We start from the raw sequence: 14466 nt of genomic DNA, 5'->3' as shown, positions 1-14466 counted from the left end.
TCCGCCAGTCCTGCGGCTTCGGCGTACCCGCTGCCAAATTGTCGCCGAATCCACGGGACCGGCAGACCTCCCGCAGGCAAGCCGCTGAAGGCTGCCTGACTGCCGCCCTCGCAGGGACCGGCAGGGCACCTCCCGTGGCTTGCCGCCCCAGGCACGCACTTGGAGCACTGGTGCCTGGAGCCGCCACAGACTATAGGAGCTTCACTGGTTGAACAGATGCACTAGGAGTGTCCCCTCTGTATCTAGACTGGCCACCCTGCAGAGGCCACTGCATTGCGAGCCAGCACCAGTGTGCGCAACGTCATTCCCAGGAGTTAACAGCCAGCCTAAGAAGTGAGGATTTGGAAGCTATGAGACCTCCCATCTCTGTCTCCAGAGCTTCAGCACAGTGCAGCATCCGCTGGCTTCTTCCTTTCCATCCCTTGGCTTAATACTGCAGACAGTCCTTTCTCATATTGAACACTTGCCGGCTTCAAAAGGTATGTAATAACTACAGGATTGGGCCCCTTGTTAGAACAGGGAGCAGGAGGTCTGTCTCTGACCAGAGAGACATAGCTATGACATAGGTGCAAAAATATAAGTAGTTAAATTTCTAGAGAAAAAAGGCTCAAAGATGACAATGCTGCAAATCCCAGCTTTAGAAAGATTTGTACTAACAACAACAACAACAACATCTGCTCTTTAGCAAAGAGCAGCACTGACAATGCTTGCAGTGGAAGCACTGGATTTTAAACAGCTCCCTCTGTTTGTATAGCGTTCAGATGCAGAGAAGCTGTTGAAAGAGGTAGGGGGGCTAAGTCCCCTCTAGCAGCAGTGAGCTCAGCTTCAGCACAGAAAAGGGGCAAAGCAAATCCATCTTCGATTTCTCACCGTCTTCTTCAAAGAACTGGAAGCGGGTGATAGATGTAACAGCTGACATCAACCGGTCATCAAATCCATAGTAAGTAACTCAACGATAGACAAGGGCAGCGATTGCTACATTGAGTTTAAACCACGTACAATTTATTAAACAGCAACTGTGAACGTATAAGGGAAAAGCCGTAAAAGTTCAAGGATCCAGGAACCCGCCCAATGGGCATGGGGACCCCGCCAACAACAGTCTCTGGCTGCCGTGATACCAGGGCTCAGACACTGCTCTGATGGTGGCCATGTGCCCTCAGGCTCTTGGGGCAGGACCCTTCTCCTCAGCATCACCCCCCCTTCCTCCATCAGGGTCGCCCCTCCCAGAGTCTGGCCTTCAAGGCCCTCATCTGGCAATGTCTCCCTGCACTGCCCCCCCTCGCTCTCCCTGCTGTTATGTGTGTGGCACAGCTGGCGCCCGCTATCCTGGCTCGGGGCCCGCAGCTCGCACCTGGCGCACCTTCGCCGCCCCAGCTCCCAGCCACTGCTCCGGCCCCTGGACGCCCTTGGCGCCGCTCCGCCCTGGCAGCCCCAGCTCCCACGGAGGACGGGCTCATGGGGCTCTTGACTCCCTCATTGGCCTGCCTGCCCTGTCAATCTGGCTGGCTTGGAATGCTGGACTCTCCCCCCTGGCCACAGGGACTGTCAGGCTCAGGACCCTGACTCCTCTGCAACCCTTCCCCTTTCTCCAGGTACTGGGAGAGGACCAACCAAAAAAAAACCCACTGCCTTTCGGTAAGGGGCCAACAGCCCCCTCTCACCAGTGTCACTAGCCCAGCACAGGGGCACTGCAGAATGCAGCTCAGTTAGGCAAACTCATCTCCACATTCCTCATACAGGCCTCTACCTGCAGCGCTGCCCGAGGGGGAAACAGGCAGCAAGGGTGACTCTGCTGCTGTTAGCTGCCTGAGTGGGGGGAGGGCGGTGCTGTTTGACCAATGGTCGATTTTATTGTAAAACTAATTTCTGCACCCACACACATTTGCCAGCTTCTCTGCAAGTCTCAGGAAAATAGAAGTTTAATTCATGCCATTCTCAAACTTTTTAAAAATGAAAAGCTTTTAGAAGTTATAGAGTTTTCTTTTAAGAAATTCCTCAGACAAGACCATCATACAGTTAAGTTTATAAATAGAAAACTAGTTTATTAAATATTAGAATACAGTTATAAAAAGTATTAAAGTCCAGAGTAACCCTTTTAAGGATTCTATCAGACTTAATCATACCTGATTTCATTAGGTCTTTCAGTACCATTGGCCACAAGGCATTGTTGGTCATTCACCTATGGAATCTGGCAGGAATGAAGAGAATGGGCCTTCAATGGATTTGTTTCTTTGAGAGGTCTCAACCTAACCATGGACAACTGCTTGGCACGCCTGACAGAACTCTGATGGACCTCACATGTGGAGGTGTTCAGTCACCCTTGTTCACTATTGACACATGAATCCACAAGGGGAAAAGATGTCTTGGACTGCAGTGTCATCAGCATGCCTGTGATCCTCAGCTCTACATTTTTATTTTTGGGTCATAGTCCCATTACACTCCTAATGGCCGACAATGGGGGATCTGTATGAAAGCAAGCTGGCTGTGATTCCAACCTAGATAAAATGGAAGTAGTGGAACATAGGAATTGCCATACTGGATCAAATCCAATGTCCATCTAGTTAAGTACCCTGCCTCCCAGATGTTTCAGAGCATGAGATGCTGCAGTAGGCACATGAGGGATAATCTGCCTCACATCAGTCTCATCCTGATCACTAATAGTTAGATGTCTGCTTAAGCCTTGAATCACAAGGTTTAATATCCCTTCCAAAATCTGTTGTTAATGGTAACAACTCTGGATATTCTTGATAACCACGTAAAAATCCAATCACATTATATGGGAGGTCACACTGGATGATCTGGTGATCCCTTCTGGCCTTAAACTGATTATGACATTTTGAATCTTGTTAAATTCTTGGCCTCAACAGCTTCCTCTGGCAATAAGCAACAGAGGGTCCTGTGGCATCTTTAAGACTAACAGAAGTATTGGGAGCATAAGCTTTTGTGGGTAAGTCTTGCATCTGAAGAAGTGAGGTTCTTACCCACGAAAGCTTATGCTCCCAATACTTCTGTTAGTCTTAAAGATGCCACTGGACCCTCTGTTGCTTTTTACAGATTCAGACTAACACGGCTACCCCTCTGATATCTGGCAACAAGTTCCAGTTTGATCATACATTGTGTGGGAAAAAAAAAAAAAAAAAAAAAAAAAAAAAAAAAGATTTCCTTTAATTTCACTCAACATCCCCTTGTTCTTCAAACGTGACCAGCATGAACGTAACGGAGCTTGTCTCTGCAATGATTTCCTGTTCACTTCCAGATACAATCGGAGGTGTTGGTAATCCACTATAAAGCCCTGGAGTGGATCTGGTTAGAAGAGAGAATGCCTCTCATCCTATAATCCAAAGCAGCAATTAGGCTCCATTGCTATTGTTCCCTACATTCGAACACTCCATAACTAGCAATACAGCCCAGAACTAAGGGAATCATCCCCTTGTCAGCCCATTTGACAAAGTAAATGAATGAAACTTATGCTTAAGAGTCGTGACGTACTTGAAAAGAAACTGGACAAGTCAGCCAGAGTTGTGCAGTTTTATTTGAAGAAAAACAGTGTCGATATCCTTAACAAAATTCTACATTACACTAAATGCATGTTCCTTTGTACGATGATAAACAAGCTGTAAAGAAGGTGCACAATACTATGTACAATCAGTTTTAAGTTAAAAAAGTTTCACATTTTTACATAGTATTTACTGGACAGTCCTATGTTTTGATGGTACAATTGGTAAGAGTCAAAAGAAAAGTAACAAAAATGACAAGAAATCTCAGCTGGAAAACTATATAATGCACTATTTTTTTTTAAAAAAGAAACTGGTTTCATTGCATCATTCATTTGTTTTAAATCAAACTCTGTATACAGTATTTTTTAAAAATGATTAGAATGGATTAACATTTTCAGGAACAGGACTGGTGTAAATGTTTTCCAATGCTGCTATTTCCATCCATAAAACCTGTATTTTCTGCCATACAGGCTGAGGTTCAGCTTTTACATTTTAAAATAATTATGCAGTAGGTTTCTCAATACATGGTAAAAATATATCACAGGAAGGGAGATATGTTCCAAAGACACTTTGAAATTCTTCAGTCCACTTTCACAACACTGTAAATCTTACTAACAAACCAGAAGCAGGCAAAAAATCCAATCGTCCCTAAAACAAGAAGAGTGTTAAAATAGTTAGTTTACCTTCCGTACATGCTTCTGGAGCAAGTCTAGTAACAGACAATTCCAAGCAGGACAGAATATCCCATTATCCTCCAGTTACCTATCTAGAAATAAAAGTGCACTTTTTAATTGTAACAAATGCACAACCTGGGGCTACTAAATTATCAATTTCAAAGCTAATAAAGACTTTTAGGACTTTCTTGCATGCTGTGCCTGTAACCAATTCAACATGGTTACACAAATCTGTCATTAGCAGCCATATAAATACTCTAAATCAACTAGTAGTTAATTTCCTCAACTGTATGCAACATTTACAATGTATACATATGCAAAGGCCATGTCCAGCTCTCTCTTTAGGTCATACACTGCTGCAAGGCTATGTATCTAGTGAACTGCCCACTGACTGGGAGTCAAGAGACCTGGATTCTATTCCTGGCTCTGCCACTGATTATGTGATCCCAGATAAGTCACTTCAACTCTATTTTTTCTTTATTTAGACTATCTCTTAAGGACAGAAACTGCCTTACTATGTGTATGTATGTGACTCCATTGTACTAGGGCTGATCTTGATTGGGGTGTCTAGATACAACCATGGTACAAATAAACATTCCAGCTAGAGTGTGGATCAACCTACCACTGAAAATGGTAGTCCAACTAAATTTTCAAAATCCACCCTTCTGTGGAAAGGGAGTTCACATGAGTGAGCTGTCCACCTCCCCATCAAGCTACACATATGGAACTATGGTGTGAATTTCTAAGTGACGGTAATTAGCCACTGGAACAATTTACGAAGGGCTACAATGAGCGAGTTGGCAATTTTTAAATCAAGACGGGATGTTTTCCTAAAAAATGTGCTCTAAGCATGTTTTGGGGGAAATTCTCTGGCCTGTGTTATTCAGGAGGTCAGACTAGATTATCAGAGTGGTCTCTTCTGCTCTATAAGCAAGGATGGAATAGCCTGCAGAAGTTATTGAAGACTTAAGGCAGGAGTAACCATTACATGGCAAGAAGGTGGAGAACAACACAGGGCAGAGGAAGAGACTGGCCCAAGGGCAGAGTATTTTCTGTTTTTAGTGTAAAGACCAAAGCTGTGGCTGCCTCACCCACTATCACTGTGATGGGGTGACTGGAAAGAAGTAGGGAAGACTATGCTTCCTTTTCAATTACTGGGGACATGTGCAATGTGTCCCAAATGTCCTCCACATTAACTCAATTGAAAGTTGAGGGTAAATATGTTTCTCTCAAAATCCTGCACCAATTTCAAAGGCAAACTTTATGAAATAAATATGTTGCCCTTCTAACAACCTTGCATTTAAGGAGATTCAATATTAAACCTCAAAACCCATCCCGGAAATAGCTATTGCAATAGGCACTTTGCACATTAGTTAACTGAGGCACAGATGTTAAACTAGATGCCACAATTAATATCCTCCCAATGGTAGGAAAAATCAGTGTTAGCCGAACAAGTTTTTAAAAAGACAGTGATATGCTGTGTTTTACTGCAACAGTCTTATAAAGATTCACTGCACCCTTAGGAGACATACCCAATCCACTCTATCAGAGACTTTTTATAAACATACAGTAATTATAGAAAACAGATCATGTTCAATATCAGCTCCATAACCTTATTTATTCACCATCACAGGCACAACCACTGGAAGGGAGTCTCAGGTTCTTTATTAGACTATTTTACCTTTCACATATTTATTGAATTAGCTTTTCTGTCTTTCTACAACCCTAAACCACTTGCTGACCAGACTTGCACAAGTGATAAATGAGGAGCCTTTCTTCAGATGCTTCCTATTATATACCTGCTAGTTCTTGTGATACTTCATTTTGCCACATATATTTCTAGTAAAGGGCTTTTTGACAGCCTACTATTAGGTACTGTAGATTACCCTTTTCCTCCAAATCTTCAGTTATCATACTCTGAAACAGTGGGGGATGGCAGATTTACCATGCTTGATAGGAAATCATACACCAACCACAAAAGAAATGTAATTCCTCTGTGGGCTTGACATCACTAAGTCTTTCTAGTTTATAGTTGATTCTCTCACTCCTTCCCATTGTGTCCAATACTCCCATATCTGCATTGTTACAACCTCTCCTCCCCAGCTCATAGCTTCTTCCTTTTAGTGTTTGTTTCTCTGTATCCCGCCTTCTTGTTATGTTTACAACACAGCCTGCTTTGAGCCTGTCTGTCTCTTAAAGCAGCTACTTACTGAAGTACTATGTTTTTCCTGCATGTTTAACAGATTAGGTATATTAAAAATCAATCCACTTTCCTGTAACAGAAATTCAATATTTTACAGCACTAAAGTTTTAGCACAAGAATAAGATTTTCCCATTGCACAGTTCTATGAACACACAATTGCAAGTACGTACAAGCTTACTAGAGAAATATACTCTATATAAACACACCCATCCACTGACCCTTGTTTCTCTGGAGCTTCCCTATGCACCACTTTCCCCTCAAAGGATGACTTCATTCAAAATATGAAATTACCAAAGCCATTCCCAGTGAACAAGGACTATTCAATCTATAATCCGGTTTCTCAAGTACACCAACAGAATCACTTGCCAACTTCCCTCCCCAAAATCTGCTCAACAAATCAAAGAGAAAATATTCTTTTTCTTGGAGATTTTGCCAATTTAGATAGTAGAAGACAAGCAGATTTACTGATATTAGCAGCTAAATCTGAGATGTGTACTAGTAAATGCATAAAATGGAGGCAAGTGTCAAATACCACCTGTCACCCTGAACTGCAAGAAGCACACAGATGTAGTTCTTAGACAGAAAACTGCTAGACTCCTAATTTGGATTTTGTCCAGTAGCCTATATAATTACTTTAATCACCAGTACACAAAATCTCCTCTACCAATATTATAATGGCACATCTGTAGTTAGAGTTCAGTCACCGTTTCCATTATAACCCCAGCATGCACTGTAATTCCTCCATCCAAACAAAAATGTCTTAAGGATTTAGAATGTGGATGGCTGTATTGACAAGAGACTTCAAAGGGTATTTAAGTCTATGGATACCATTATTTGAATCATAAATAGCCCCTAGTTGATAGCTATCAAGTCTACTTCAAACTCAAAGATCAAAATTGTTTGAGAGGAGCTAGCATGGTCCATATCATTTCAAAAATTTACCTTTAAGCATCCTTAATTACAGAGTTATATGATGAGTGAATTATAGCCAATCAGTTGAAAATTTCAGTGAAGCAATCTTTTAAACAGCTCCCGTGGCTAAGTTCAGCATATTGCTTGTTTTCAGTAGTTTGATTTAAGTTAATTTAAGATTACACAAAGCCAACATTACCTGACGGATTAAATTATTATTCACGAGTAACCCCTATGTTTGCAGAGCTCCTATAACTCACTTAAAATCCTCTCATAAAAGCTGACCACTTCTTCCAGGTTCCAACAAAAAGACCATTTCTGGGGACAGGAGCATTTCTTCCCCAACCTGGTGCACGGCTTTATCGCTATCCGAAAGGCCGTCACTTGACTTTTCTATTCTGTTTGTAAAGTCATTTATTTTCTATTGCCTTTGAAAACTTTTTAAATAAACTAACATATTTCACTTCAACTCTGTATCGTGAAGGCCACTGCACTAAGTTGCAGTGTGTGAATGACTGATTGAGCAGAGTGGGGACAATTCTTCTCTGACCAGCACCTGGTGTAATATACAGAAGTGATAAATGGGTATAAAATGTTAGATTACGATGGTGTCCCACGTAAGCAATTCTATGATATTGGCACTGACCAACCAGTTAAGAGTAAAATACAAACCAAGTAACACCTGGGTGAGGTGAATACAAGTGAAGGAAACAGTTATTTTAAAGGCTATTTTAAAAGGCTGCAGCTTTAGCCATATCATTTACTTCAGTGTGCTGGACAAGAAGGCTGGGATTTTCAGAGGCTCCCAAAGGAGTTAGGTGCCCAACTGCCATTGTTCAAAATGTTATCAGCTAGCGTGGCACACTGGTGAGACACTGACGCCAGTCAGACAAGTCAGCACTGGCATTGTCAGATTCTCTTTCCTCTGAGCACCTCTCTCATGAAAGCCAGTCTTGAGATACAAGCACACAGCTGATAGCAGTTTCTCTCAACTGAAATATTGCCTAGATTGCCATCCTTTGTTGCTTTATTTCAAATATCATTCCAGTAAATATCTGAACCAGCTTGTTAAACAGGACACCCTTTCCTGCAGAGGGGACACTATTAGATTTCTAATTTAGTATACATGCCTGGTATCAATTTTAGTAAGTTTACAACATGATGCCCAATTAAAAAACACATCTATGCTTACAAAAAACAACAAGGTTATGTGTTCATAAGTGGTCTAATTTGTTACCATTCCAAGCTACTTCCGTTTCTTTCACAAAGCATGGTCAAAAGCAAATCAGAATTTTCTGAAAGAATCTGTACAGTCTACTGATTCAAGTTACACATTCATGTGACTGGCTATTTAGTTAGCAAAGTGCAAGAAGGCTTTCAATCTCAAGTGAAATATCAGCTGGAACACAGAACAGGAAAACCCACAAACTCTTTTCACTGTAAGCAAGTTTTACTCACTGTGGATGTTAACCTGTTTATAACAGTAAAAAGTACTGATTCAGACAGGAAAACAACACTTTGTTCCTGAAGAATTTGTTAGCACTACACTTTTATTCCACAATCTACTTTTTTGATAGGGGTAAGAGCTTTGATATACACTTCTCTTTGCCCCATATTATTGGGGAAGATCTCAACCGCAACATAAACTCCTCTGATATCCCTAAAAGGCCTTGATTCGTTCTAGAATCAAGTGTTACGAGTGCACCTTTTTATTATTTTTTATTTTAGTTTAAGTAATCCCTATCAGCCTGCAAATTTATAAAAATCTGAATATGGATTAGGGTAGACATGCACTTAGGAATTACTTTTTTTTTTGGTAGAACTATCTTCAAAGGGATGGTCTTTCACAATTACTTAAAGATTCTAACTTTCGTAGATAAGCCCTTAGAGCTCATCCATAGAAATGAAAGCATCAGCTCACTGCAAACTATTATGTACCTTCTCTCTGATTCTCCAGAAGTGTAAATGTAAGCTTGTTTTTTTTTTTATGAAGTTATTTAAAATTCATGAAACTGATAGTCAAGATGTTACTGAATGTCCGAAGTAACTTTCCTACCCCAAGAGGCAAAATATGACCAATACATCTGAAAACAGCTGACAATTCAGCTCTTTTTATCTTTTGTCCTCAGCTTTCTACATTGTTGAATTCTCTACTCAGTAATGCATAATAGCACTTAGCAACAGTTTTCTTTCTGTCTATACAGAATGGTAACTAATGGTATTCTTTTAACTGGCTAACAGATTTTTTAGTAAACTATTTCTTTTAAAATTTCACTTCTATATTAAAAACACAATTACTGCACCAAGTAATGCCAAAACACTTCAAAGAGACTGCCCTGTTCTACTCGGCTCTTCTAGCTTTATTGTTTAATGAAGAAAAACACATTCAGAGCACGAACAGAATGTAAGAAAGCAAATAGAAGAGCACTCTGCACTTGGCTGATACTTCTTATGTACCTTAAAAGCTCTTTGTATCATACTGGTTTCAATCACTGCACAGTGGTGGGTGCTTCAGAATCTCAGATTCTAAACACAATCTACCCAGAAGATCAAAACTCAATTTTGAACATGGCATTAACTCACAAGTGAAAGTGATGTTCAAAAATAGAGGTCACTATAAAGCAACTTGCTTTGACTAAACTCAACCATTTTTTGTCCCCAAGCATAAAATCCATGTAATCATAACTATCACCATTCAAATATACTTACTACATATTTATTTATTTCACTGCAATTTGTACGTTAAAATAGCATCCGTTTGGATGTACACAATAATTGTTAGCTTTGGCCAGCTTGATTATATTGGTGACAGTCATTGTTTTAAATATACACAAGTAGTTGTTCAACTTCAGCATTCAGCTCCTACTTGGCTATTCACTATAGTCTCTTTTGTGGAGGCCACAACCGTGTTGCCATGCATGAGCTGTTAATGATGACTTTTATACTGGATTTCAAGTATTGTGATGGAGAAATGTTTAAAAAAATATAGAACAGACCGTACTGCTAACGTAACTGGAATAGTTATGCACTTGAGTACATCTACTCACATTCAGAAGTGTTGACAGGATTGGGCCCTTATTTAGGTTTAATTTACAAAGTGGGTGCTACTAAGGAAAAGTCATGATAAATCAAAACAAAACTCCTCTAACCTTGGTTGGATTGTCTAGGTACAGTAGTTTACTATCCACCCAAAGCACAGATTGTTAAATTATTAGAGAGGATAAAATTCAAAAACAGATTTTTAGTTTATCAAGGACTCAAACTCAGAATTGCTCACAAATTTAAATTTACAAGCCATTTTTAACTTACAAAGTATAGAATTTGGAAAAACAGTCACTACCTAAGGTAATGTGATTCCACAGTGACTTCTGTCATGAAATGGTTATAGAAAGCAGTACTATTATTAATGTGGTTCTATAAAAGTTAACACATGAAAATAACAGAATTACACATTATTGTAGTTTTTCAAGCCTCATTGGCCTTCCCATTAAGGACTCCTGGATCAACACATCTGAAGCTCTTAATACCATTTCAGCAGCTGCCATGACAATTTCAATTATTTTATATGTGAAAAGGATATTTTTAATTCTACCAATTTACATCTTGTAACTTGAAATTGAAATTGGCAGAGTAGCAGCTAACCTATGCTAAAACCCAGACACATATTAACATATTGCTTTAGTTTAAAAATAATTAAAATATTTTTAACTATAGATTTCTTTTTTGTAAGTTACAGCAGACATCTGGAGCGTCTCTGTTTTGCCAGGATTTAAGCGGGGGTTTAACTGGCAACATGCCACATTCCATGTTTGCTTTCTAATAATTTAAAATTGGAAGAATTAAATCCTTCTCAGTTTTCACTTTTAAGAGACTCAAAACCACAAAAGATACAATCCACAGCCTTCCCCTCCTCTCCCACCATGAAAACAGGAAGAGAGAGACAGACTTCATCAGGGTGTAAATAATGAGAAGGAAAAAACCATAGCAAATACATGGCAGCTAACATCATTAAACATAACTTATACAGGGTATTTGGCTCACTTTGCTCAGAAACACATGCACTAATACTCCTTGCTAATTCTAGCATGCATGGTGCTGTTTTGTTACCTCAGATGGTCATTCAACCAGTTTCAGACATAAAAAAAGATCAGGCTCTCTTCCCCTCTCAGCTGCAGGGCTTAAATAGTAAGAAAAAAAAAACCCACTAACTTTTACAGTGCCCAGGAAAATACAGAAGAAAAACTGCCTAGAGACAGTTGTGTGCAATTTGGCCATATATACCTAGTCCTGCCTCAGTGCAAAAGACTGGACTAAATGACTTATCAAGCTCCCTTCCACTCCTACATTTCTATAATTCTAGATCTATGTTAAGTGAATATAAATATTTGCAGTGGTTTTCAATAAGCAGGGAGATGTCTTTTAGAGGTAGCAATGAGTTATCTGTCAGTGTCTTGTAGCTAGTCAATAACAGGATACTACAAATTAACATCAATAGTTACAGTTTAAAATAACCCTCTATATACACAAGGCATTTTCTCTATAATTCTACCACTCGTGCTTTGGGATTCAAAGTGAAATGGCACACGTAAGGTAGCACTGCGTGAATTCTACATCTTGCAGCACCAAGCTAATGAAAGATTATTAGAAAGATGTGATCCTGAGCATGAAGAGAATTGCACCTTGTTTTTGAACCTGTTAGTTTGCACAAGAGCCTTTCCTCTTTGGTATAAAGCTTTTTGGGCCACATTTTCAGGTCAGGCCCCAAAATTACACTTGACACCACTTGCTTATGAATGTTAGAGAAATTCTGTAGCAGATGCCCAGCTTGCATGAGTAATTTCAGAGGCCACATTTCAAAGTATGGTTCTCTGTTTGGAAGTCTATGGTGTGTGAAGTTTTATTACCCTGAATAATCCTCTTGTTAAAATGGTGGCAAATTCTACCTGGCATCTCATTCTTCGTTCATAGACATTTGCCTTTTTACCACTTTTCTTCAGGTTTCCACAGAATAAAATTACAGAGGTCTTAATCATAGATCCAAGTGCGGCAGCAGATCCCAATTTAGCAAGCAAAAGTTCCTTCTCTCCACAGCATTTGACGTTATCCCACTAAGTAGCCAGGCACCAAATCCACTTCTTTCCACAACTAGTGTATGGCAAGCAACAAATCGGAACGGGCTCCGATGAACTTAATCTCAGCAAGTCTAGTGACAGCAGAGAAGGTGGTGCAGGGCAGCAACAGAGAAGAGACTGAGGTTGGTGGTGTAAGCAACCCTGAGTGCATCCAAAATTTTTTTTTTTTTTAATTGTTCTGAATGTAAATGAGGATCTTCCAAGAAGAGATGGGGATCCAAGAAAGTCCTATAAAAGTCCTATCACTTGCTCCCAAAATTTAGGTCAACTTAGTGTAGACCAGCCCTTAGTAAATTGTCCAAGGTTACAAAGTAAGTCTGTGGCACAGCAGGGAATAGAATTCAAGTCTCTGAAGTCCTAGACTTGCACCCTAACCACTGAGCCATCCTGCTTAAGTTCTAAAAGTTACAGCCACAGTCACAAGAGGCCAGATGTAGACCCTCGAACTGGAGGAAGCCAGACTTGAATAACCACCTAGAAGTCTCCATAGCATTCACCCACTGAACATCAGTGCAGGTGGTGGTTTCTTGGATTAGCCAAGTGCTTGCTGACTCGCTGCAGTACTAAAGACCTTTATATATGTTTTTTTAATATATGGAGATATACCTATCTCCTAGAACTGGAAGGGACCTTGAAAGGTCATCAAGTCCAGCCCCCTGCCTTCACTAGCAGGACCAAGTACTGATTTTGCCCCAGATCCCTAAGTGGCCCCCTCAAGGATTGAACTCACAACCCTGGGTTTAGCAGGCCAATGCTCAAACCACTGAGCTAGCCCCCACCACCTTCTGCTGAACCTAGACCTCACAACCCCTACCCTTTTCTGTGGGACTAGGGAAAAGAGCTGATGATGTGATCAATAAAATTCACACATTCTTCATACTCTACCAGAAAGCTAATGTCTAGTTCTGGAAAAAAATCCTGTTCCTCACATTATGCTCCAAGTCTAATTACATCAGAAGATATGAGAAAAGTAGATTCTAGTAGACCAGGGGTTCGGGACCCCTCGGGGGGTCACCAGGCTATTACATGGGGGGGGGGGGTTACGAGCTGTCAGCCTCCATCCCAAACCCTGCTTTGCCTCCAGCATTTATAATGTTTTTATATATTTTATAAGAGGGGGTCACACTCAGGCTTGCTATGCGACAGGAGTCACCAGTACAAACGTTTGAGAACCACTGTAGTAGACCACAGTAGGTGAGGTCCTGCCTGCATCTCAACAGCACAACACTGGAAGTGTCCCCACATTGTCTGTTTAACAATGTGCTGCAGTACCCCATTTGCCTCATTTCAATAGGTTCAGAACTCTGAAGATGTGTAACTCCTCCCCAATTTTTTTTTGGGGGGGGGGGGGAAAGAAGGGGGAGGTGTGTCAGTGTAGGGCAAGTTTTGTTCAACAGATTCCTAACCCCTCTTTTCTTCTTTGCATCTTCAAGTTATGCAACATCACATCTGCTTCACCATCTGGCATTTCAAGTATCTGCCTGCTCTGGGTATTCTGTTTCTATCACATACTCAATACCAGTTCACTAGCATGTGAATATTTGGACATCTTGCATTCATTATCAAGTTAAAGAAGTTGAAAATAAAAATTTCCAGTCCCTATACACTGCGTGTAATATTTGCAGTTTAAAACCTTTACGTTTAGTAATAGTTATATTTAGCATTTAGATCACTTTACATTTTCAAAACCTTTTACAAATATTATCTCTTGCAAGGATTAATTAGGTAAGCATTAGCCCCATTTCACACACTGTGAACACACATCAAGATGTTGAGTGACTTACAACAGTTAGTGTCAGCGTGTCAGGATTAAACCTTCCAGTCCCACATTCATCCTTCTAGCAAAGGCTGTTCTCATTTTTAGTCTCCATTTCTTACCTTTCATTTACGTTTATATATATATAGCATTCCTTTCATTTTGTGACTTCCTAAGTAATTTCCAATATAAAAGCTTTTCTATCGAGGGCATTTTGAAAATGTAAATCTATAATGTTCTTAAGTCACTGTTACACTACAATGCAATAATCAAGGAAACTTAAGTTAGAAAA

The 14466-nt window shown here is 40.2% G+C and overlaps 1 protein-coding gene across 1 annotated transcript in view; it reads right to left on the bottom strand.

Moving 5' to 3' along the window:
- Positions 1-3514: 3514 nt before the first annotated feature.
- LOC117882492 (transmembrane 9 superfamily member 2-like) overlaps positions 3515-14466 on the bottom strand; it is a 41527-nt gene continuing 30575 nt past the window's right edge. Inside the window, exon 17 of the mRNA XM_034780778.1 lies at positions 3515-4145. Within this exon, the coding sequence (XP_034636669.1) occupies positions 4078-4145 (68 nt within the window). The 3' untranslated portion in view covers positions 3515-4077. The remainder of the gene's footprint in view (positions 4146-14466) is intronic.

This window comes from Trachemys scripta, chromosome 9 (genome assembly GCF_013100865.1).
Source record: "Trachemys scripta elegans isolate TJP31775 chromosome 9, CAS_Tse_1.0, whole genome shotgun sequence".
Classification (NCBI taxonomy): Eukaryota; Metazoa; Chordata; order Testudines; family Emydidae; genus Trachemys; species Trachemys scripta.
The sequence above is the reverse complement of the archived record's forward strand: the minus strand, read 5'-3'. Positions and strand labels throughout refer to the sequence as shown.